The sequence below is a fragment of the Mesoplodon bidens genome (assembly GCF_964165515.1).
Source record: "Mesoplodon bidens genome assembly, chromosome: Y".
Taxonomy (NCBI): domain Eukaryota; kingdom Metazoa; phylum Chordata; class Mammalia; order Artiodactyla; family Ziphiidae; genus Mesoplodon; species Mesoplodon bidens.
The window spans coordinates 53,526,911-53,554,040 of NC_138180.1; the positions used below are offsets into that span (position 1 = coordinate 53,526,911).

Below are 27,130 nucleotides of genomic sequence, written 5' to 3' on the forward strand. Positions count from 1 at the left end.
ATGGCGCCCCATCCTTTCTACTTCAACCCTGACAGCGAGCGAGAGAGACGCCAAATCAAAGGAAGAAAGAAGACTCGTTCTGATGTGGATCCGTGAGTCTCTCACTCCTCTGCTCTAGTTGCTGACAGCCCAGGTCTGCCCTCACCTCCCTGGGCCCCCGATCACCCCACGGGAATCATGTGCTGGGAGCATAGTGGCCGTGAGCATTGTTAAACACCAGAGCTTGGGGGAAACTTCCCCAGGAGAAAGAACATTGGCTGAGTTTGGAGGGACCCTCAAGGAAAAGCTGAGCAGGGTGGAAATGGCCAAGATCAAAGTTGGGGATAGTGAGGGTTCAGTGTATGTGCTGATGTGACAGGGCCACAGGGGGCCCAAATAGCTGGTGAAGCATTATTTCTGGGCGTGTCTGGGAGGGTGTCTCTGGATGAGGTGAGCATGTGAATCAGTGGGCTGAGGAAAGCAGACGGCCCTCCCCGGGCGGGTGGGCCTCATCTACTTAGTTGAGGGTGTGAATAGAACAAAAGGTAGAGAAAGGGAGATTTGTCCCCTCCTTGTCTAACTTCTGAGCAAGGACATTGGTCTTCTCGTGCCCTTGAACTGGAACTTATACCATCAAGTCTCCTGCTTCTCAAGCCTTCAGATTAGGACTGAACTACCACTGCCTTTACTGGCTCTGCAGCTTGCTGATGGCAGATCAAGTCATTTCTCAGCCTCTGTCATTGTGTGAGCCAATGCCTTATAACAAACTATCATCTATCTATCTATTTATCTACTATCTACTTATCATTTATCTATCATCTATCTACCTCTATAGCTACTTATTGATCTGTCATCTATCTATCATCTATCCAACTATCTAGCTATCTGACTATAAACTATCTACCCATCTATCTAATACATCAATCACTGACGTATCATCTGTCTTATCTATCATCTACCATTTGTCTGTCATCTTTCTAATCTATTTACCTATCCATCATCCATCTATCTACCTATTGATCTATCATCTACCTATCAATTATCTATTTATTTTATCTATCCATTTATCGAATCTATCAACTATTTACATTTATCTATCATCTGTCTATATTTATCTATCATCTATCTTTTTAAAATCTGTCTATCCATCTATCTAAGCTACTTATCTATCTACCTACTTATTTATCATCTGTCATCTGTGTTTGTATATATGTGTCTACCATCTATCTATCTGTATATCTATTTATTGATCTATCATCTATCCACCACTTATCTATGTATCCATCTATCTAATCTATCATCTATCTACCTTTATCTATTATCTATCTATCACCTATCATTTGTCTAATCTATCTATCAATCATCTATCTATCCATCTATCCCATTTGTTTTGTTTCTCTGGAGAGCCCTAACTGACAGAGGGTGTTTTCTATTTGGGACCCCTGGGACGAGCATAATATTGTCTCCTTTGTGGAGATGGAGATGCTGGCCCCTGCCTGGGAGAAGTTGGTTTTGGGATCAGAAGGCATGACTAACACATGCATCCCCTTTCCCCGGGAATCTTCAGCCCCCTGATTTAGCCCACCCTGGTATGAAACACAGCTTTCCGCCTGGTGAGGTGGAGGGCCTCCCTTCCTGATGGACATGAGCCCACTGAACCTTCACCACACTGCCCTTAGGATATCTAGGGTGCACAAGATGCCTTCTGCCTAATAAACCACCACATTGGAAATACGCAGATGTTTCATCTAATTCCGTCTTCCAGCTAGCTTTCTCTTTTATTTGCCTCTCTCCTTTTCTGGCTATTTTCAGACCTCTAATGAGTCAGAAACTTCTAATGGCATTTATTTATCCTCAGATGTGATCCAAAAACCTAAAACAACTGGTATACCACCAGGCTTATCAAAGGGAAGATATTCACACAGGGTTATACGTTTTCCTTTTAATGGTTTGATAACAATTTACGGATTAAGATTCAAAAGGATGACAACAGTAAAAACCTATTACAGAACCCTTAATTATAGAAAAATTGCTTCATAAATATTGAAATATGTTCGTATCTGCTAATGCCCTGGTTTTCTATACTTGGACACACTCTGAACACAATTATTTGGTGATTAATCTATTTTTTAAAAACTTTCTGTTCATTAGTCTTTTGATGAAAGTTTATCCAAGCAAAGATCACACTGAGTTGGAGCAAAAGAAATATGTAATATAGATCATCCCATGAATACAACAGGAAGACAAGAAAACACTTCATATTGTGGACTTACTAAGATTCTGTCCTCCTGGGGCAGGTGAAACATCAACTTTTCCCCTATTTCTCCATATTGATCAACAGTCAGTAAAAATCAATATAACTGAGTCAATCCTAAAGTTACCTCGTTGAGTTCTTTAATCGTATAATATATGAAGAAAGTGTAATGGGTTGAATAGTTGTCCCTCAATGACATGTTGGCCATCGCCCATAGAACTTGTATTCATGATCTTATTGGAAATAGGGTCTTCAGATTTGATCAAGATTTAAGATGAGGTCCCCCCTGGATCAGGGTGCCCCTAAATCCAATGAGGAGTGTCTTTATAAGAGACAGAATACGAGAGACAAAGACACAGAGGAGAAATCACATGAAAATGAAGGCAGAGTCGGGAGGTCTTGGACTGGAAGACTCTCCTCACCTCCTTTATTCTTTATTACAAGGAGGAAGGTAGAGTGTATTGAGGTCACACCTGTACAGCCCTGGGCTGGATGACCCCTTCACTTCCTTCATTCATATGGAGGTCACATCTGGAGTCACCAAGTGGTCTTGGCAGTGGTTGTCCATCTGTAGTAGAGGGAAAGGGGACCTGTCCACCCTGGAGGACAATCAGCACTCCATGACAGCATCTCTGGAGCTCTCAGAGCCTCCTGGCCCTGCTGCTCTGTGTTGGCCTCCATGGTTCACTTACATCCCTTAGGATCAGGAGCGGGGGAGAAGGGGAAACTCATCCCACACCCTACATGAGCCTGGACCCCATGGGGTCAGTTCTCCCTCACTGGTCAGGGCCACACGCCTGCGGCTGTTCACTCAGACGAGGACAAGGATATAACCACCCTCCATTTCCACAGCCTTCGTTCTTGGCAGGGGTCTCTCACGTGCCATGTTTCCATTCACCAAACTTTAGCAAGAGATCACAAAGACCATCTCTAGCCTCCTGGGAAGGGGATGGGGATTCTACATTCCCACAGTTTTCATCTCCTAGTGCACGAGCCACTCAAAGGCATCCCTCCCTCGGCTGCTGGTCCCCAAGCCTTTGAGGAAGATTAGCCTGTCAATGGATATGTTCTGCTGTATTCTGGTCATCGTGTAGCCTGGGGGCTCCCATCCAGCAACAGCAAGTATACCCCTGTCTTTCTGGACCTTAGAGTTGAGGTTCCACAGCTTCAGGGACGGTCAGTCGCCCCCCCACCCAACCGACAGGACCACAGGGACCCCAGTCAGGATGGGATTGACTGCCCCTTCCTTCTGTTTCTTACGCCAACACACAGCTCCTGTTCAGGCTCCCTCCATAGAAAAAATAGCCCTTCTCTACATGGGCAGGACCATTGAGATAGAATTTCAGCCCTGAGCAAAGCCTCATGGTCAGCTCAGACCAGCTGGTCCTGGACCGTGCCCTCTGAGCCCTCAGGCAGCAGTTCCACTGCTGGTAATGGAACAAGACTTGCTCAGCAAATTTGAACCGAAATATAACCAGCCCTCACCCGTTCCCCTCAGCATCCGGCACAGGCACCTGGCCGGGGAAGAGTTAATTGCCCACAGGTTTACAATGTCCCTAATTGGAGTGGACATGTCCCGTGAGCTCTGACCCCCACCGGGCTGCCAAGATGCCCTGGACGCTGGACGGCCTGGGGGTTATTTAGTACGTGTGAGAAGCCAGCAGGCCCTTTCCCTCCATGTGAAAATCGTTAACCGTAGGGCAAGATCCCACCCCTCCACTTTGCAAGACGGTGAAATTAATTTTTCCACGTTACCGCTGCTGAGAGACGGCCATGAATTGCCCTGGAAACAGACTTTTCATTGATTCTGAAGAAAGCTTTTGTCCATATGTAACAATGATAACCTTTTAGAAGGTTTGGGAAACAAATCTGACACCCCATTAAAAGGCAAATGATTTTTTCCCCCTCTCCACACAAGAAAAAGAAACTTTTAAAACACAGAAGGCTATTAATCAATAATGGGGCTTAAAAAAAAAAACATATAGGAAACACTGACATGAAAGTGAAGCCATAAACTTTATCAGAGAAGGTGTGCTGAATGTTGTAGCTTAATTGTCAAGCCTGGGACGGTCTCGTTTTTTATTAGCTGCACAGAAGGTATTTTAGGGAATGTCACATCATAATTTGATTTTAAAAGGAATAGGAGGAAAAAGATGTTTTCTGGGGTTCATAATACTGAAAAAACAAACAAACACAAAAAACACCAATGCTGTATCCACCGTAAGCGCCACGGCTATGCAGAGAAATGTCCTTCCTCCCAAGAACTGTTAAACGTCTGACACACCCAGATACGCCCCTTTGCTCATTTTCTGTGAAATGGTGGTGAGATTTTTTAAAATGAAAAGAATGGCATAGTTCACACTCCAGAGGGGGGAAAAATCTAGAAAAAGTGGAAGAAAAAGTTGACATGCATGACTTGAGGAGTTGTGTTTGTACACATCACTTATTCATAGGTTAGGGTTTTCTAGGATGAGAGGATCGTCATTAAAAATTCATGGGCTGAAAGGGTAAACTCGAAATAGGAAGTTGGCCTTTCTGAGTCCCCTGAAATGCCTGGAACACCTCGATGGCATATGAATAATAATGAATAGGTGAATACAAGTCAGATCCAGCTCTCTGGAGACTTCTGCATGTCAACCGTCGGGGGGTGGGGAGAAATAGCATCTGTTGTTTATTAATAACCCACGACTTTTCTGACTTGCATTCTGAAATGAAGAAGTGTTCCAGCTCAGCTTCTGGAAGGCAGATGCTGAAAAAGAGCTTTCTGGCGGGAGTGTCCACATTGGGCTGCCTCTGGTGTTCTCCCCACAAAGGAGAGACCTGGTGTCCCCAACCCAGTGGCCTCTTTCTTATTTCTAACCTTCCACGGAGATCTGTAATCACTGCCCTGAGTCTACAATTAAAGTAAATACTTGTTGATGCTTTAACCCAATTCATGCTTTCCCAGATGTTCTAAAATGAGCTATCTCTGCCCTTGGGTTGTTGCCACCATGAAGACAAGACCAGGGAGACCCACAAATACCAAACCAGCAGACCCACGAGCTGACCATGGACCACGGATGTGGATAATGACTTGCCCCAGTGGGTGACAGCTACAAAAATGCGGCTCTGGGAAGAGTTTCTTTTTTTTCACATGCCTCCCATACTAGCAAATATCTGGGTGTATTTGCCTAGGGTTTAAGTTCTATCACTTCTCAGGAACATGAAAAAAATGCTCCTCCCACATTCACTCTGCAGAGTTTTTAATAAATTGATAAGTGGATTCTGGCAGTTTCCACTGGTCACCTCCCACTAAACGCAGATCCCGTTGGCCAGGAAATCTCTGGTGCCTTGTGGCAGAACCACTGTTTTAACGTCCCCTTCCGTGGAGCCGAATCTGACAGCATGTAGAAGTTGTCTGGTGACTGCGAAGACATTCAACGGTGGGTTCATTTTGTTTATTTTTTCCTATTTCTCATGGCCTCGTGGGGGATTAGACTCATAAGTATGAACTGTTCTTCAAAGATTGATTGATCAACAGTTCCCTCTGGCGCTCGTGTTCATTGGTAGCCATGACAACATTTAAAAGCACAAAGGTCACTCTGGGATAGTGGCACCAACCCTCACACTCTCCCATCAGGGGTGACCAGGCACTCCTGCCCTATCCTGTTCTGCCCTGTCCCCCAAGATGCGTGTCCCCACAGCTGCATCTCTCCTGAGTCCCTCAAAAAGTCTGTTGTTCCCAATCCCTGCAGATGTCACAGCTGAAGTTTAAAGTAGCCCATTTAAATATGACACCAAAAACACAGGCAACAAAAGAAAATACAGATAAATTGGACTTCATTAAAATTTAAAACATATGTGCATCAAAGGACACTATAAAGAGAATGAAAATAATAAAAAAGAAAGTGGAAAATAAACAAACCCAGGAAATGGGAGAAAATATTTGCAAGTCACATACCTGATAAGAGTGTAGTATCCAGACTTTGTAAACAACTCCCACAATTCCACAACAGAAAAGGTAAGTGACCCAATTTTAAAACGGGCCAAGTATCAGAAGAAACTTTTCTCCAAAGAAGATATACAAATGGTTGATAAGCACATGCAAAGATGCTCAACATCATTCATCGATGGGGAAATGCATATCAAAACCACAGTGAGATACAATTCACACCCACTAGGATGGGTATAATTTTTAAAATGAAAAAACAACAGGAGTTAGTGAAGATTTGGAAAAACTGGAACCTTTGAAGGCATGAAACATTGGGCAGCCTCTGGGGAGAACAGTTTGGTCGTCGCACAAAAGGGTAACCCTAGAACAACCATGTGATACAGCAATTCCACTCCTAGGCATAAACACCAAAGAATGGAAAATAGGAACAGATACTAGTACACCTATGTTCATGGCAGCAATATTCAAAATAACCAAAATGTGGAAATTGCCTAAAGGTCCATCAACAAATGGGTGGAGGGCTTCCCTGGTGGTGCAGTGGCTAGGAATCCACCTGACAATGCAGGGGACATGGGTTCAAGCTCTGGTCTGGGAAGACCCTGCATGCCACGGAGCAACTAAGCCCATGAGCCACAATTACTGAGCCTGTGTGCCACAGCAACTGAAGCCCATGCACCAGAGCCCATGCTCCACAACAAGAGGAGCCACTGCAATGAGATGCCCATGCACCACAATGAAGGGTAGCCCCCAATCAAGACAACTAGAGAAAGCCCACACACAGCAATGAAGACCCAATGCAGCCAAAAATAAATAAAAAATACATAAATAAATAAATAAATTTATAAAACAAAACAAATGGATGGATAAACAGAATGGGTTTATCCATCCATACAATGGAATATTATGCAGCCTTGAAAAGGAATGAGGTACTGACATAGGCTTCATTCATGGTTGAAATTTGAGGACATAATGCTCAATGAAATAAGCCAGAGACAAAAAGACAAACACTGTATGATTCCCTTTATATGAAATATCTGGAACAGGAAAATCCATAGAGACAGAAAGCAGATTAAAGGTTACCAGTGGCTGGGGCAGGGGAGGAAGGAATGGGGAGCATCTTCTGAATAGATGTAAGGTTTCTGATTCAGCTGCAGAAAAAGTTTTAGAAATAGGAAGGGGCGATGATGGTGGCACAACAGTGTTGATGTACTAATGCTACTCACTGTATGCTTAAAAATGGTTAAAATGGCAGCATTTACATTCTATATATTTCACTGCTATTAAAAAAAAAAGAGTTGGGGAAGAAACGTAGGCCAAATCAGTGAATGATGTGGGTTCAAAACAGCAGCAAACGTGATCTATTTCAAATAAGCCCAAAATGGAAAGTTCCGAGAAAATCTGTGAGCTGGAGATGCAGTGTCCCAGGTTCATGTCTGGGAGCTGAAGGAAAGAGCAGCTTGGAAGATGAGACCTTGGGGAGGTGGGGTCCCCTTGAGGCTCTGCTCACGATGCCAAGAGAGATTTGTCCCCTGCAATCATTAAAGAGTACAGCTCATCTGTCAATCGCCAGGACGGCCATGAGCCCCAGCCCAGAGCTCCACGCATGACATCATCACAAAAGGACCCCCGGGAAGACCTGCCCTCCCTTCTACATGCTTTTGTCCTGCAAAAGAGATGCTATAATGCTACTCAGGTTTCCAAGGAACAGAGAGAGAATACTAGACTACACGGTCCCCTTTGTTTCAGGACATTTTCACTGCTCCACAAGGAAATGCTCCCCTTTTAACCAATAAATAAACCAAGAGTCGTTTAGTCACTATGAATGTTCATGAACCACCATTTAGACTGGGGTGGGCAAGCTTTCTGGGTAAAGGGCTAGATGAGCCATATTTTCAACCATATAGAGTCTGCTACAGCTACTCAACCTGTGGGATGAAGCAGGAAAGCAGCCACAGGCTACATATAAACAAATGGACATGGTTGTGTGCTAATAAAACTTTATGGAAAATAACAAGCAGGGGGCCAGATTGGCCCAGGGCTGTGGTTTGCTGACCCCTGACTTTACAGCACCCACAGCAGACATTCACATCTGCTGCTGCACTGTGCCCACCCCTGCATCATTCCCAAATTCTGACTCTGACCCTGCCCCACACCCCTGGCCATAGCTACTTCAACTTTGAATTTCCCCAGCCCTGGGTTCCCAATCCAGTGTCTGCTCAGGGTAAGATGTTTACCAGTTTAAAAGAACACATGCCTATTTCCCCTGAAACAAATGAATACCTTTTCCCCCCTTTCCTGGTTCAGAAAGACCTCATTTTTCTAAACAATCCAAATCTGGGAGTTATATATTATCCTTATGACATATACGATCACATTATGTTCTGTCTCGGTGTTCTGTGCTAAAAATACTGCAGCTGACCCTATTTTATGATGAAATCCACTAATGATAAATAATGATGCATTCCTGAGATGCCCCATGGGGGGCCCTAATTGAGCCTGGTTAGTTTTAGATGCTAACGACGGAATATAAAATGTCACAATAAACTCGGTGGCAGTGGCCTAGACTGCACGGTTAGAGACACAGGAGTGATGATCATCGAAATGTTTCTCTCTAAATCTTTGTACCTTCCACTCAATTTTGCTGTGAACCTAACACTGCTGTAAAAAAATAAAATTGATTTTTAAAGAGGATGTTTCCTTCTCACAATGCCAGTGACAGGACTGGTGCATCTCTGGGAGACACATTTAATCCAAAAAGCAAACGCATGAGGACAGATTCCATCACCTAAGTGGGCATTTGTGCCCAGAACATGGCAAGTCGCAGGACGTCTCAGTGTACCCTTAACCCCATCTCCATGTCTTTCCAATGGTAAAATTTTTAAAAGGACACACCATTTTCCATAATCATTCTTTCTGGATTTAGAAAGAAAACGGAATCCCTCTTCCAATGTTCAATGGAACAGCCACCCTTGAAAATAGTTTGGCAGTTTCTTAAAAACAACTAAAGTTCTCTACATCTGTGGATACCAAGGGGGGAGAAGAGGTGGGATGAATTGGGAGATTGGGATTGACATATACACACTACTATGCATAAAATAGATAACTAATGAGAACCTGCTATATAGCACAGGAAACTCTACTCAGTGCTCTGTGGTGACCTAAACGGGAAGGAAATCCCAAAAAGAGGGCATAAATGTATACATGTAGCTGATTCACTTTGCTGTACAGCAGAAACTAACACAACATTGTAAAGCAACTATACTCTAATAAAAATTAATAATATTAAAAAACAAAACAAAACAAAAAAACTAAACGTGCAGCTATCCTATGTCTGAGCAATTACATTCTTGGGTGTTTATCCCAGAGAAAGTAAGAGTAATACAAAAATCTATACACGAATGTTTATAGCAGTTTTATTCATGATGAACAAAAACTATAAACAGCCCAGATGTCCTGCAGTGGATGCACAAGGTTCAACAAAATGAGATCCACCCATGCTACGGAATACTTACTACTCAGCCGTAAAAAAGGACGACAATTCATCCTCGAAACAACATGGGCGAATATCTGGGGAATGCGATTAGTGAAAAGACACTGATCCCTAAAGGTTACCCACTGTGTGATTCCATCTACGGCATGTTCTTGAAATAACAGAATTATAGGGATAAGGAGTCTGTGAGTACTTGCAGGGAGAAGCAGGGCCCACGGGCAGGAGCTAGTGGGTGTTATCTCCAGAAGACCAACAAGAGGGGTCTTTGTGATGGAATCTTGTGCATTTCACTTAGGATCTCAGCATCCCTCATGGATATTGCCCTATACTGTTTGCAAGACGGTACCCTTGGGAGAAACCTGGCACACGGTACACGGGATCTCTCTACATTATTTCTCACAACCGCATGTGAATCTACAATTATCTCAAAATTAAAAGTTTAATTTTTAAAAAGGAAAGAAATCTTCTGGGAGTATCTGCATGCACTGTGGACGTTTTTAACATGTGGAAACATGGCGCTCTTGGTCCAAGTTGAGGTTGTATTTGAAACACTTCAGGTCGGGGAGTTTGCGTAGCCCTTGATTGGATGGTCTTATGTTTTTCTCTTTTATTTCTGTAGCTCTTATTTTAATTTCAGCCTGGAACCCTCTAATTGGAATGCTGTCCACATGCTGGGAGTCTCCATAATTCCCTCTGTGAAGGTGGAGTCTGTTCAAACTCGGGCATCCATCCCTTTCTTGGCCATCACCTGCAGAGCTAGAAGCAGCCAGACACTCACCTGTGCTTGGATATGAACCAGGTGCATCTCCACATGCCAACCATGTCATCACCAGAAATACTGTCCCCTGTTCTGCACCCAAACCCATGCTGGACACCTGCTGGGGAACTCATCACCCCCTCCCCCCGCCAGTGACACCAGTGCTCCTGGCATCTCCCCTTGGGGAAATCCTTCCTTGGCTACAGCCTTCCGTGGCCAAAATTGACCAGGCCAGACCCATCTTTGTCTTGAACTGACCAGTGGGTGGATGCTGACCTACACTGGCCCTGAACTTTCAGTCTGCAGGGGTGCAAAGTGACAGAGAGACCAGACGTCTGAGGTCAAAGTGTCCCAGGGCTGTGCTCCATCCAGAGGTTACAGGGGAGGGTCCTTCCTGCCTCTTCCAGCTTCTGGGGGCTCCAGGCGTCCCTGGACTTGTGGCCGCGTCCCTCCTGTCTCTGCCTCTGTCTTCACATGGCTTCTCCTGTGAGTCTGGGTCTCTCCTCTTCTGTCTCTTAGAAGGACCCTGTCATTGGATGTAGGGCTACCCTCATTCAGGAGGACCTCATCTCGGATCCTTCACTTCATCACATCTGCAAAGACCCTTTATCCAAACAGGGTCCCATTCTGCGGTTTCACGTGCTCATGACATTTTGCGGAGGATGCTATTCAACCCAGGACACCCTCCAAGTCTGGAAGGCCCAGAACTTTCCAGGGTATCCCCATCCTTGCTGCAGAAAACCAGTCTGTGTTTTGTCTTGATTTCAACTGAAAGGGCTGCCTGATTGAAAACAAAAAAGCACAGTGGCTCTCCTCCCTGCCCCTAAGAAGGGACCACATAGACAATGAACAAAGAGCTCACAGAGGGGGCATCACAGACCCCAGGGGATGTGGAGGCACAGCCAAAGGGCAAGAAAGCACGAATAGACCCTCCAGCCCCATCTCTCCTCTCCCACCCCAGCCACCTTCCTTCCGTCTTACCTGGAACAGAGTCTGCTGCCTGGTCGCCCACTGCTGCTCTCACCCCTTCCCCTCTGTTCTCCGCATGGCACACTTAAGAGATGCGGTCACCTCCCACCTCATCTTCTGCCTTGAGACCTGCAACATCCATTGCACATAAAAAAGAACCCGAGTCCTCGTCCCAGACCAGAGGCACTGTCTGTCCCATCTGTGCTGTGTGTGTCTCCTGCCGTCTTTCCCAGAGCCCACACACCTGAGTGGCAGCAGCTGCAACTCCAACCCTCACCTGTCAGGACTTCTGCCCCCTGCCTGGAGTGCTCTCCCCCAATCCTGGCTGCTTCATCCTCATGCTGAAGGTAGGGAGCCCATGGGGCTGACCCCTCCTCCAGGTTTACCTCACTGATCCAAGATCTGTATTTCAAAAATGGTATGGAAATCACATTTTTATATATTAAAAGAAACCCCCAAAAACCAAAACCTTCTAAAGCTATGCACTGGGAAAAAGAAGAAATTGTGCCCCAAATGTGAACAGTTACCTCTAGGTGGCTATAGTGTGAAGAATCATTTTCCATCTTCTTTTCTCCGTTCGGCAAATTTTCCTTAGAAAGCATGTGCTACTTTTAGGAAGGGAAAATTAATAATAGACTCTTTTTAAAAATTCAATATTTAAAACTTCCAGGTAGCGCTTGATCGAGAAAGGCAGCCCGTGGAGAATTCTTCTGTAAAAATGAAGCACATCCTATTACTTCCCTATTTTCAAATGTATCTCTGTCTCATTTAAGAAAGCAGATACCCTATCTGGGAGAAAAGGGAGGGTGCTTAAATCATGTGTTTTTATTTTCACTGTACTTTACCTGGGAAGGGGATGTTGTAGTGTTAGATCTTTGCTGCCCAATGAGATGGGATATTGAGATTTATTATGTGAAATGGGCTCACACAATTTTGGAGACTGAGAAGTCCCAGGATTTGCCATCTGCAAGCTGGAGACCCAAGATGGTATATGTTCCAGTCCAAGGGCAGGACAAGATGAGATGACATGCCCCAGCTCAAGCAGAGAGGCAGGAGAAAAGGGGGCAAGTTCCACCTTCTTGTGACTTTTGTGCTAATCTGACATTTAACTGATTAGACGAGGCTCACCCACCCTGGGGAGGGCAATCTGCTTTACTCAGTCCAGAGATTAAAATGCTAATCTATCCAGAAACACCCTCCCAGACACACCCAGAGTCACGTTTAGTCCAGGGGCCCTGTGACTAGACAGGTTGACACATAGAATTAATCCAAGGACTGTTCATTCTGTCCTGGCTATTCCTCGAGAACAGGGGGTCCTTGATTTGATTTTCTTGTGAACACCAGTTGAGGTTGGGTCCAGGGCACTTCACTTCACAGATGCCCCCTGGATGCACCCCCAGGTCTCAGGGATCTCTACATGCCTTGAGCATCTTTTGCATAAAACTCTGTGGCTTCCACATCCATGTTGGGGTTTTTAACCATGTTCCCCACCATCGATTTACCTTGCCAGTCTCCAGGCTCGGAGACATGCCCTGTGGAGGATTAACAGGGAAACCACTTTAAGATGAGTCTTTGCTACTAAGGGGGGAAAAAGCACTAAATTAAACCCACAGGGTCTGCTTCCTTTTTCTTTATTACTGGGCACCCAATAGACTCTTTATTTTGCAAAATATATCGATTGCATGCTGACTCCTGGATAATGGGCTTCTCTACTCTGTTACGAGGATTAAATTATTAGCGATCAATGGAGCCCCTCGTAGGGATGCAGAATGTGTAATGTGTATACAGATGTGCAAGCCCCCTCCCGCTCTGGCACTCTCCCAACTGCATCCGTTTGTTTAAAGGTGGCGAATCTCAAGCAAGAAGGGAGAGGGAAGCAGATAGACAGAGCGCCCCCGGGGAGCATGCTCAGGATGGAGACTAGCTTCCATGGTGACAGGAAGATGGGTTTTCTCAAGCCCGTCATGGGAGAAGCCCTCTGTGTCTCCTCTCTCTTCCTGTTCCCTTGGTGAGCACCGACGGGCAGACCCTTGGCATAAATACCAACATCACGGACACTAGCCAACGTGGACCCAGGACAGCGTGTGCTGGAGGTGTCTCTCTGAAAGCCCAGAGTGCTCTGACTGCGTGGGGTGGAGTCTGGGCATTGGGGTGCCCCGGGATGGGCCTTCCCAAGTGCTGGGAGGTGATTATGAGCTCAAGCGGAACAGGTGATCCACAATCGTCCAAGCTGTTCACTCAGTGTCCACTACCCCCTGGACACTGAGAAGGCTAGCTGGACACGACAGACAGTGTCTCAGGGGAGCACGTGGACAGATCCAGAACTTGTGAATGAGGCCAGTGGGGAGCCCCCGAGGGAGCCACTTCAGCGGAGAGGGGGCTCTCCACGCCCCTGTGGACTTTGGAGGTGAGAGCCGAGCGACGAGCCGCGTGTCCATGGGAACAGCACGCCCAACGGCAGCTCAGGGAAGGGCCTGGCAGTCTGAGGAGCTCCAAGGCCACAGAGGACAGTAAGCACGCACAGGAAGGGCCGAGGAGAGGCCCCGGGAGTCAGGAACCCCCGGGACCCTGTGGGACACAGCGTGGTCTTTGTTTCAGCATGGGTGCCATGGAGGGATAGCTGGACAAATTGCGAAAGTCCTGGAAACAGGAACAGAACCAGGACTAAAGACCAACAAGGAGGCCCCACGGTGATGCAGGCACAGCAGCAGGGGGTGGATAGACCAGGATTAGGCTCGGATGACGTGGACACCCTCCGCAAGGTCTCAAAGGACAGACGTGAGCACCAGGCTGTGGGGACACTGCCCATGTAGACCTGCTTTGTCTCCACCAAAGAATGAAGAGGGAACACCCTTAATCGGTGGCCCATCCCCTCCCAGAACCAAGCTCACTGCATACCCAGGTATTAGGAGAGTCAGAACACCGAGCAGGTTTGTACACCTCTGCAGATCAGTATGCATGAGTCTGGGTTATCTCGCTTCAGCTGCTTTTCTCCGCCATGTATCAGCCGTGGCGCGACTCCCCACTGGCTACAAGGCTTCAATTCAATGAAACATCCGACACCCAGGGATGTCCCAGAGACCCCGTGACCCTTCCCTCGTGGCTCAGGCACCCGTGTGCTGTCCCAGCTCCCCAGAGAGGAGCTCTCCTCTCCTGTGAGCCTGCAGAGGCTAATCTCCCAGGTAGTTCTCTCTCCCATGTGGGTGCTGTCCCAGCCACTTGAAAGGGAAGCCATGGATGAACACCAAACCATTATTAAGATGCTTGTGCCCAGAATGAACAAACCAACAGGATCAAAGAGGACGTCTCCTGTAGGTGGCCGGGGCCCTGGCTGGGCCTCCAAGAGGGTCCCCGCCTCGCCGGGATCAGAGCACCTCAGTCACCAGTGGGACCGGGCACCCACGTGACCCGGCCACTCGGGATGCCAGCGCCTATCCTACATAGATTTTTTCGCTTCCAACGTGGGCCGGTGCTCGTCTGTCTTTAATAGATCTAATTATCAGAAAATGCACTTTGCAATCAGCCCCACACGACACAGGCCTGATTTTTCCGGCGTGCCAGCCAGCTGTGTGGAAAGGCGCAGCTCTAATCTCTCTCCCTCCACATGGTCCAGCAGATGAAAGTAATTTTGTGCTCAACTGTCTATAAGTAATTAGGCTGCGATGTAAAGGGGTCTTTATGAATCCGTTCGGAATGAGGGTATACGGAGTAATTATGAGCAATCGTCCCCCTTACTAAGATACACCTTATGCATTTTACATGAGCCCCCATTATTAGCATAACCTGACTATCAAAGCTCCCCGGATCCACTGTCTTCCTTTTCATGTAACAGGCTGAAATTCCCCAGAAATATAATAATTCGAAAACAGGGGCGATGACGGTGATCAGCTTCAGCTGTAATTTGTTACGTTTCTCTCCTTTGTTTTTTGCCGGTAGAGACGCCGGCCCCATTGTACACACGAGCGAGTGTTCCTCCTTCACCACAAGGTGGGTTTCGGTGTGCAAGCGGGGTCTCGCGGCCATAACGCACGTCAGACACACACACGGAATGCCCTCATCTTACTCATTAGGAGGTCACAAGAAGAGAGCTCCATTTTGCTAAGTAAGTCAGACTGATTCCTGGGCCCTGTGATTTTGAAAGACGGGTCATAGTCACCCCCGACCAGACACTTCTTTAGGGTTCCTCCATTCAGACCTTCTGGGGTCACGGTGAAGGGTCTGCATCGGAGTCCCCAGAATGTCTGCCCCCGGTAAGTTGCATTGCACCCTCTGTGCAGAACTGGCTGCCCTGTGCCAGCCAGATGTTAGAAGGGGCTGCTCGAATCAGAGGGAGAGCGTGAGCCCTCACATCACGTGGACGTTTGGGGACCTAAAAGGAAAAAGGTGGGACAGTATATTGAATGTGCCTGAGATGTTTTATGGCTCTGGGTTTTTCACGGCCAAACAGCCTCCTGGGTCAGGCACAAACATCCTTGAATTTTCTCAAGATGACCCCAACTTTCTTGCTCTGGAGTGTCCAGGAAGAGGTGGTCAGAGACGTTTGGGGTATGAAGAGATGGTGAGAACAGGAAGAAGCAACCCAATACCCATCAACAGGTGAATGGGGTCCATGCACACAGTGGACTATGACTCAGCCATGAAAAGGAGTGAAGCTCTGACACAGGCTACAGCGTGGATGGACCTTGAACACGATGCTCAGTGAGAGAAGCAGACCCAGAAGGACACACAGTGTGTGATTCCATTGATAGGAAACGTCCAGAACAGTCCAATCCAGAGACATAAAGTAGGGTTGTGGTGCCAGGGGCTGGGAGTGGGGAGTGACTGCTCATGAGGACGGGGTTTCCTTTTGGGGGGATGGAAATGTTTTAGAACCAGATAGAGGTGCTGCTTACACGACATTGTGAATGCACTAAATGCCTCTGAATTGTTACTTTGAAATGGTTAATTTCCCACTATGGAAATGTCACCTCAACTTTTTAAAAGGAAGAGAGAAGCTATATAGATACATACATATATATATACATATATATATATGTAACTTATGTGAGGCTAATTTCATGCTATAGAATCAGCACTGCAAGACAGAACAGGATAAAATACCACGTCCATACGACTCAGAGGTATTTGGACATTTTTATCCATGCAACTCAGTAGTATATGGTAATCTTTTAATTGAAGTATGAATTTAATTGAAGTATGGTTGATTTACAATGTTGTGTTAGTTTCTTGTGTACAGCAAAGTGATTCAGTTATACATATATATATCTATTCTTTTTCACATTCTTTTCCATTATGGTTTATTACAGGAGACCGCATATAGTTCCCTGTGCTATACATTAGCATAAATTGATAATTTTTATTTATGAAACTCAGAGGTATTTGGACATTTTTAACTATACAACTCAGAGGTCTTTGGATGTTTTTATTTATGCAGCTCAGTGGTATTTGATCATTTTTATTTATGCAACTCAGAGGTCTTTGGTCACTTTTTCCGATGAAGAAAACTGTGTACATCTTTGCTTACAAACGAAATGATCCAATTTATAACAAGGGACATAAACATTACCTCGCACACAGGACTCCCCTCAACATGTGTGACCTCTGAGTGGGTTCTTTGCCACCCAAGGTGTTTGCTGTTCACCTCAAGTCCACGACTTGCTCCCTTCCTCCGGGAAGGCTGTTCTGGCAGCTCCCTGCTCCAGTTTAGAGTAACTGCCACCACGTGCTGCAGGTGACATGAGATTATGCCAAAACCCCGTAAATCGTGAGGTCCCGGCAGGGCTACACAATTCACAGGGAACGCACACCAGCTCTCCCAAGGTTCGCTCTGCTGGGGAAAATGGTGATTCCTGCAGCTCCATGGGGACCTCGCTGATTCCCCCCCAAAACTCAGGGTTTATCTAGACAAAGACCAGCATTCCCCCAAGTGGCGTGTGTCTGCTGCAACTCCAGCCATACGCCGATCTGAAAACTCTCGTTTCCCTTTAGAATTTATGTCAGCAGAGACCATCCACCAGAAAAAAAAAAAAAAACGAATTGATTTTTCATTCACACATGGGCTCCCAGCTCTTAAAGACGATAATTACATTGTTTTCAAACATCCCCCATCACGCCAGCTCCATTAGGATCCAAATTGCTTTCCCACAATTTGAAAGGAAAATATTTCTCTGCGGAGATGACGGCAGACGTTACATTTTCCACGGCCGTAACGTCCACTCCATGCAGAGGGCTGTTAGGACCACCTCCAAGCTGACGGATAACCATGATGGGATTTCACTCATCCTGACCTGGTGATAAATAAGCGGTCCAGAGGCAGCGATGTACTGGGTTGGTGATGCTTGTTACGCGCTGCTTCAAATGATGATGGTGTGGACGCCCGATTGCCTCGTAATTGCTGGCTTGGTAAACATCCAAGTTTTCGTGCTCAGTGTTCTGCTAAAAAGGTTAAGAGGTCTAACTCCTTAATAGCCGTGAAGGAAGAAAAAAGCAGCCGGCGGGCTGGTGGGGTGACGGGGAACACTGTTCCTTTGGACACGTAAATGCTCTTGGGCCGCTGGCTAATTGCACTGGTCCAAAATGTCCTCGAGGAAAGCCAGGTCAGAGTTTTGTTTTTCTTACGTCATCTGCATTGCTTTTTTTTTTTTTTTTTTTTCTCCCTCAGCATCATAACAGGACCATCAAGCATTTCTCTAAGGCTTCAGGATTCTGTTTACGAGAGAGATACTGGTTTGGGAACGAAGGGGCCTTTGGCCATGTCCCGTGCTGCCACTCAGAAGCTGATATTAAAAAGATAATGTTGGCCACTGACACCAATCCCTTCCCAGAAAGAACTGTTCCTGGAATGTAAAGAAAAATATCACTGCAGAAAAAATACCACTAACTGTGGTGTCTTAGCAATTCCTTGCTCCTTCAATGAGTGGGGAAAAAAATGGTATAATTCACTGTATTTCCAAATAACATTAAATTGCAGTCAAAATATTTAGTGCTCCAGTCCATTTGGTCCAAAGAAGCCAACTGGTTGAAAAGAGTTTGTGGAATAAAGAGAAAAATACGACATAGCAACGATTAGGCAAGACCCATCTCAAATTTTACCAGCCTTCTTAAAACCAAAGAGTCATCAGTAAGATTTTTCAATGGGATCCAGGTTCGATTTCAATGATGCATGTCAGTGGGGTCAGGTAAGAAATGTTTTTGTTTGGGTTTTTTTTTTTGGCCACAGGAGGTTCAAGCTGCCCTTTAATACCAAGATGGTTCGAGGCATTTATAGACTCATCAGCCCTATTTTCAGATTAAGATTCCATAAGTGTGTAACCATGTATTTTCCCATCTTCATCCCCAGGTGAGTTCTGCAGTTCATCATGACATCCATCTGACGTCCCTAGATGCAGGTGACATCGTAGACATCCCAGAGGTTGACTTTCTGGGTTTGAGATCCCAGCCAGATGCCCAGATGTGGTGTCTCATTCCTCTTGCCTGTTCCTCCAAAACTCACTGCAAATTTTAAAATGCATAAACCTTTAAGCAATGGTATTTCGAGCGCCTGTTTCCCCATGAGAAGGGACCTGACATCCACAGTAGATGTGTGAAAATGGACTCCCGTGATTTTGTTGGCCAGAAGCACACAGACCTGGCAGAGAGAAGCAGTGACATCAGGTGATGTTTGGGGTTTAGCAAAAAAAAAAAAAAAAAAAAAAGTATTCAACTTTTTTTTTTCTCAAATATTTTAGTCTTGGCAAAGCCTACTTTTTTAAATGTGTTTTCCTTCATTTTTAGACCCATGAGTATTTCGAGGGAAATGTAATCCATCTGACAGAAGCATTTTTTTTCTTTAAAGCTCACCAGGACAAAGTGAGAATTTCAGATTGTTTAGGCACCACTTTCACTGGTACTTAGAAACCATGGAACTGCTGGGGGAAATTTGGTCATTTCCCAAACTGAAATATCGTGCAAGGTATGAAGAAGAAGAAGAAGATTGGGCTTCCCTGGTGGCGCAGTGGTTGAGAGTCTGCCTGCCAATGCGGGGGATGAGGGTTCGTGCCCCGGTCCGGGAGGATCCTACATGCTGCGGAGCAGCTGGGCCCGTGAGCCATGGCCACTGAGCCTGCATGTCCGGAGCCTGTGCTCCGCAACGGGAGAGGCCACAACAGTGAGAGGCCAGCGTACCGCAAAAAAAAAAAAAAAAAAAAAAAGAAAAGCAGAAGAAGATGATGAAGAATGCAGTGACTTACCCAGAAGCAGCAGATTCGGAAAGGAAATTCAACAAGGGAGAACCAGAAGTAACTCCCGCTATATGATAACTTTATTCTTCGTTTGCAACCACACTATATCTAGAACACATCCTGGGCACGGCAGGGAGAAAAGAAATAGAATGAAACACAAACTCTGTGTCCTCTCATAAGTAACATGGTTCATAAAGACAGAGAAAGAATTGGAGAACAGTGAAAACGCAGCAGACACAGCTACAGGAGAGACTCAATTCTGCAAACTCACCAGCCACGTGGCCACGAGTGCCTGCATCTTGTGGTTGCTCTGTCTTTCCGTGAGCAGTTACTGGGCTCCAGCGAAGAGCCAGGGCTGGACAGATGTACCAGGGGGAGATCTGGATAAAAGTGCACTCATTTCAGGAAACAGAGCTGGGTGAGTACTCCTCAACCACCTTTTTATTTTGTCTATTTATAGAGAAATAAAAGCCCCAAAGGTAAGGAGTTCATTAGAGGAAAGCAGAACAGAATCTCTGCCAGGGAGGAGTCCCCAGTCCATGGTGAAGGAGCCCTCAGTCCATCCAGAGAGGAGGGGAGAAATCTTTAATCCATGGCAGAAGAGCCCTTGGTCTAGTCACTGTAAGCCAATTCTGCAGAACCAAGAAATGAACCATGGCTCAAGTCACTGGGACCTCTGTTCTCCTTGGACCTCAGGGAGCTATGCCCACAGCACGGGGTAGCTGAGCTGGGTCCCAGGGGCCACCCACTTATCTCATCCCCAAGAGGGACAGAGGCCGGGGCAGGGTTGGAGGGTGTGGATATCCCAACGAACAGATACTCAGGCATTCCTGAAGCATCACAGGAAGTTTAGCCAATAGGGTTAACACTGCCTTAAAGGGCTTTCCCACAGAACATCCAATTAATTACCAGGGACAAATCTTTCCTGCTTAACAAAGCTGCAAAACATTCTAATGTATTCCTCTTTATGATCCTAAGGATCTGCTTTAGAATACCAGCTAACAGAGTCAACTCTGCTGTTTCTGTAACGATGGAATACTCTTATGTGATGGTTAATTTTATGTGTCTATTTGGCTGCGCCTCGGTGCCCAGATGTGTGGCCAAACATTACTGTGGATGTGTCTGTGAGGGTGTTTCAGGATGAGATTCACATTTAAATCGGTGGACTTTGAGTAATGCACGTGGCTCTCCATAACGTGGGTGGGCCTCGTCTAATCAGTTGACGGCCTGACTGGAACAAAAACATTGATATCTTAGAGCAAGAGAGAATTCTGCACAGATGGCCTTCAGATGTCAGTTACAACATCGGCTCTTCCCTGGTCTCGGGCCTGAGGTACTACCCCAGAGATGTTGGACTTCCAGCCCTCACAATCATGTGAGTCAGTTCCTTATAATAATCTCTTTCCCTCTCTCTAGGCTATGGATATAGACAGATAAACAGCAGATAGATAGACGAGAGATAGATAAAAGACAGATACATAGATACATACATAGATAGATACATAGATGATAGATAGACAGACAGATAGATACATAGTCAAGTTCTGTTGCCTCTGTTTCCCAGGAGTACCCTGGCTAATACAACCTGTCTTCCCTTTTTCTCCTACCGTGTATTTTCTGGCAATGTGACTCCTGTGCAGCATTGTAGGTGGCAATGAGACAATAGCTAGAAATGTACAAATAAGTGTTATGCCCTAATTATAATCAATAGGAAGCCATGGTAGAAGAAAATATTGACATCCTCAGCTGGCCCAAGGAAATGTGAATTGATGTATCCTTGTCACCTACTTCAACTATTGGGAAACTCCACGACAAGAAAATACAATAAATAACCTGAATTCTTTTTCCAGGTGAGTTCTATCTAGACGTTTCACCATGTTTTAATTCCATCAAATTGCCTCTACTTGTGTGAGAGAGGAATACTTGGATATCTACCTGGAAATTGCAGAGCATGTTTGGAAACACAGGGACATATGTTATAGCCCACAAAAGGGCTGGATCCCAAGGACCCCCTCAGCTACGGTCCTTGCCATAAAAACAAAGAATTGAATAATCTGTAGGAAAGGCGTGTTTGATTTAATTTCCTGATCTCTGCAACACGGCCTCCCTGTACTTGGCGAGGGTGGCGGGCAAGGCTCCCAGCCCAAGAACCCGTGAATATTCCATTAGAAATCAATTAACCCACGTCTGCTCAGAAACACTCCAATCATCCGAGGTTATACGCCGTGCCTGATGCATTTATAACCCCCATGTAAGTAGTCCCTGGAGACCCCCTAATGTGTAAACAGCATAAAAAATGATCCTTTATTCCTGCGAGCTTCACCTGCCACCTTAATTGAATAAATGGGGCTGTGATCCAGGAACACTTCTGCACACACGCATCACGGTGACTCATCCACCACACGTGGACACACGCCCACCTCCCCGCTCTCCCCTCGCTGAAGAGATAGTCCAGGACGATTCTCTTTTATTAAATGCACATTCTGCTCCAAATACTGCAGGTCTACACTTTTTTCCTCTCCCCATCCCAGCCTGCAGAAGGAATACAAATTAATGTTTAAGGCAACCATGTCCTATGTCTTACGTATTAAATCGTATAGAAAGGACACGTCCAATTGTGAGGACCGTGCCCCAGATGTAAGCTGGTTTTACCTTAAACAAAACCCTACCTGCCAGTCAGGGAACCACCAGTTTTGCCAACTTGTGGGACGTGACCCAGGCTTGCCCTGTTAGAAAGAAAAGGAATGACAAGTGTTTTGGAAAATGCCCCCAAAACTGCACAAATTAACACCAGGCACAGTACCCAAATCTCCCTTAAAATGAGCTCCATGTCTCCACGATGGCCCTGGGGCTCTACCCCGCCCGGAGCCTGCCTGCTCTCGATGCCACCCCCCCCCATGCTGTCTCAACACCAGTGTGCTTTCCTAGGCACACCCCACCCCATCACTACCCCCGACCACTGGTCACTTTCCCTATTTGATGCCCTTAAGAATTCCCAACAGTGCCTGGGTTGTCTCATGGATGAACCAGGTTCCACTTTTGTTATCTTTCTCCCTCTCCTGGAATGCATGCTTTTCCCCCCTGGTGATTTTTAACTGTGATAAAACAACACAACATACAATTTACCACCTTCACCTTTTTTAAGTGCACAGTTGAGTGGCATTAAGTCCATTCACATGCCACCATCCCCACCATCTTTCTCCAGAACTTTAACATCGCCCCAGACTGAAACTCTGTGCCCATTGCATCCTAAATCTCCGTCCCCCTCCCCTACCCCTTAGCACCACCATCCTACTTCTGGTGAATTCAGGAATCACCTGAATGATGAGTGCTGAGTGGAATTCTACAGGAGTTATCCTTTCCTGTCTGGCTTATTTCACCGAGCATCATGTCCTCGGGGTTCATCCACGTTGTAGCAGGTGTCAGAATGTCCTTCCTTTTCATGGCTGAGTCACATTCCACTGTTTAGATATATCCCATCCTGTTTATCTAATCATTCATCGATGGACTTGCTTCCACATTTTAGCTACTGTGACCAGTGCTGTTGCAAACGTGTGTGTCCTGGAAACAATGATACTTGAGTCCCTGAATCTGCCTGACATGTGCCTGGGCTGCAGTGGGTCCCCTAAACGTACGTGCAGACTAAATTCCAGAGCTCTTCCCTTTTATTATTTATTGGAAGCCACTCAATAACTGTACTTCGTAGAATGATTATCCCTCTTTCAGAGATGGAGAAAGTGAGACATGGCATGGTAATTTGCCCACTCTCTCATAGCTGGGAAGTGGCACATTTGGGGTTCAGGCCGAGAGCTGACCATTTTGGAGCTGGAGGTATGATGCCATGTGGACCATCGAGGCGCCTCCAGTTCAGACACTGCAGTGGGTCCCGGAAACTCCAGGAACCAGTTAACCACTGTCAAATATCGAGTCCTCCCTCGGGCCGTGGTTCCAATTCATGAGAAGGCAGGCAGAGCTACTTGGGATTAAACACACAAGAGGTCAAAGAGACAGTAGCCATGGATGATGTAGTTCCCCAGAGTTTAAAAGGCAAAGGGTCCCTGGTAAGGACATGATCAGCTTGCTGACCTGTGGGCGCTGAGCTGATGGAGGGCATGAGAGATGGGGAGAGATTTCCCAGGACTCCATCTCTAAAGGACGGAGCCTATAGGAACCAGAAGGTGGGTGTGGCCAGCTGAATAATAACCCCCAAATGCTCATGTTCTAATCCCGTAACCTGTGAATGTGACCTTATATGGCAAAGTCTTTGCAGATGTGATTAAACATCACAAGATGTTTAATACATTACCCTGGATTATCCAGAAGGACCCTAAATCCAATGACAGAGTCCTTCTAAGAGACAGAAGAGGAGAGACACAGACACAGAGGAGAAGCCACATGAAGACAGAGACAGAGACGGGAGGGATGCAGCCACAAGCCCTGGGATGCCTGGAGCCCCCAGAAGCTGGAAGAGGCAGGAAGGACCCTCCCTGGAGCCTCTGGAGGGAGCTCAGCCCTGGGACACCTTGACCTCAGACGTCCGGTCTCCAGGACTAGGGGAGGATGAATATGTAATGTTTTAAGCCCCTGGTTTGTGGTCATATATCACAGCAGCTCCAGGACAATAACACTGAATGATTTTGAAGTCTCCTCTCCAGCTGAAACGTCACATCAATGCATTTACGTGTCTTTCTCACTTTGTATTTGTCCACTCAGGCTGCCAATAACAACATGCCACAGACGGGGCAGCTTAAACAACACCCTTATTTCCCACAGTCCTGGAGGCTGGGAGTCTTAGATCACCGCATGTGCACATTAGTTCCTGGTGATGTTCTCTTCCTGGCTTGCAGGCGGCCACCTTCTCTATGTGTCCTCACACGATGAAGAGAGAGCTCTGATCTCTTCCTCTTCTTATAAGGATGCAGATTCCATCATGGGGTCCCCACCCTCATGACCTCATCAAAAGCCAACCACCTCCCAAAGGCTCTACCTCCTAACATCATCCCACTCATGGTCAGGGCTTCTGCATATGAAGGACACACATTCCGTTCACAGCATCACAAGTACGTTGGACTCTTTTGATGGGAAAATATGAATGTAACCAATTTAACAGGCTCTGGAGGTAGTTTTTACTGGAGAATCCTTGAGATGTATCTGTGCCTACCAGTGTCCCCAGGGTGCACTGGAGGAGGCTGTACACAGAGCTCTCTGATGTGGGCATCATGGGTACCAAGCATAGCTTTTTAGGGTGATACCTTAATTGTCACTCATAGTCTGCCACCTACATGAAGATGATGACTATGAATCTCAGTCTCCCACCAGGACACCAAGCCCATCAGGCACAAGTTACCTGAACTTAGGTACAAGGTCACAAGGAAAGAAGCAATTGCCAGAGGACAGGCACGGCCAGTGCAAACATAAACCCGCACGGGTCTGGCCTTACAGCCTTAGGTCTGTACCCTGAGAGTTCACCACATGATGACAATCCTGGTGGCGTGGCTCCCACCCCCTTCAAGTAAAAAGAATAATGTTAAATTATGATCAACATACTATTCTGTGTCCATAATTCTCAGGCACTCTCTTTATCTTAATATTACTGAAATCAAAACATCTTTCAAAAAGAAATGGACATGTGATCCATGGTGGATTTTTTTTTCCAATAAGTCCTTTCCTTTCAAATCGCTAGTTTATTTATAGCTCATGTCATCATTAGATTGAGAAAATACGGTGCATGTTCCAAGGAATGAAGGTGAATATTTTAAAACATTCTTTGCATTTATGGATTGAATATGTGTATCCTCCAAAAATGTATATATTGAAACCCCATCCTCCAAGGTGATGGTGTCAGGAGGTGGGGCCTTTGGGAGGTGATGAGGTCATGAGGGTGGAGCCCCCATGGATGGGATTAGCGTCCTTATAAAAGAGACCCCAGAGAGCTCCCTTGCCTCTCCCAGCAGGCGAGGACACAGAGAGAAGACGTCCGCCTATGAACCAGGAACAGAGTCCTCACCAGACACTAAGTCTGCCCTCGGCAGGACCTGGGACCTCCAGCCTCCAGCACCATGAGAAATAAGTATCTGTGGTTTAAGCCGCCCGTCTCTGGTATTTTTGTGATGGCAGCCCAAAGAACTCAAGACATTCAGCAGAAGGATTTTCTGCTTAACATTTACATAAGTGGGGAAAACACTCCCGTCAGCTGACTGCATACAAATGAGCATTCTGTTTAACGAGGCGTTACCCACTCACCAACTCCTGCTGACTTCTGTAGACACTTCTGCCTCATGCTGCGTCGTCTCTACTTAAAGCCAATTGAACTAATTTCATTTCTTAACTTTCCTACACAGCTGACAGCAGGGTGTGGTTTTCTAGGAAGAGCACGAGGTGAAGCGGGGCGTGAGAAGAGGAGCCTTCGGTGTATGACAGACTTGGTCCCGTTCTCAGGGCCCACTCAGAAGGGACTCAGCAGAAGAACACGTTTAACTTTGACTTCTCACTTGCCTTAGCCAAGGAAAAAAATGTTAAAAGAGGGGGAAAGAGATGCTATGAATAACTATTACACACACACACACCGCACACACGCACACACGCGCATGCACACACACGTGCATTGCATGAACACAGGGCACCTACAATCACCAGACGGAACAGCTGGAAGATAGATGTGCAGGTTTGGTAAGGTTCTGTTGTTAATACAATGGCTTATTTTAGAACAAGCAGTCTGAGGACCATGGTAAAACTTATTAAAAGTGGATTTTTCCATGAGTAGCTATATATTTTTAAAGCACGCCCCGTGAAGTAACTGCCATGTTGCTCTGAGCTGTAGGTAAGCAAGTCGTTTGTTTAAAGGAAATTTCTGGTTCCACTAGAGAGTTCTAGGTTAGAGGTTTTTGCTGAGGCTTTTATGTGCTAACTCTCATAAAAAGTCCTTCCAATCTGGGCAGTTTTCTCACCGGTGCCCTCTCTCTGCTTCCAATTGTGAGTTTCTCTGGGAATAAATACCACTTGGAGCTCAGCACCACCAACCAAATCTCCTCCTTACTGGGCATTTAGAATAGCAACTCAGTTTGATCTGTCCTTGAAATACCCCACTTTTGTCTTGGGCAAGAAGCGGAAACAAAGACTTTATGAAATTAAAAACTGAATAAAACTGATAGAGGCGACGTGAAGGTCGGTGAGTTGGGCCGTGCTGGTGTGGATTCCACCTCATCTTCCTCCGCAGCAGGTTTGGGCTTGGTTGACCCGCAGGTGCAGCATTCCATTGAGGTAGAGACTCAGAAGCAGTGCTTCCAGCAGCTGGTGCACCAGATGATGGAACTTTGTTGGGAAAAGTGCATGGACAAGCCTGGGCCAAAGTTGGACAGTCGGGCTGAGGCCCGTTTTGTGAACTGCATTGAGCGCTTCATTGATACAAGCCAATTCATCTTGAATCGACTGGAACAGACCCAGAAATCCAAGCCAGTCTTCTCAGAAAGCCTTTCTCACTGACCTCAGCATTACCTCTTTGGAAAAGGGAGGTAGTTCAAGAAATGAAGAG

The 27,130-nt window shown here is 46.1% G+C and overlaps 1 protein-coding gene across 1 annotated transcript; it reads left to right on the forward strand.

Annotated features, from left to right (window-relative positions):
• Nucleotides 1-27,130, forward strand: LOC308609720 (mitochondrial import inner membrane translocase subunit Tim8 A-like; the record flags this gene model as incomplete). Its single annotated transcript, XM_081223430.1, has 2 exons — nucleotides 1-92; nucleotides 26,751-27,130. The coding sequence occupies 2 exons, from the start codon at nucleotides 1-3 to the stop codon at nucleotides 27,079-27,081; spliced, it is 423 nt and encodes a 140-aa protein (XP_081079556.1). The 3' UTR covers nucleotides 27,082-27,130.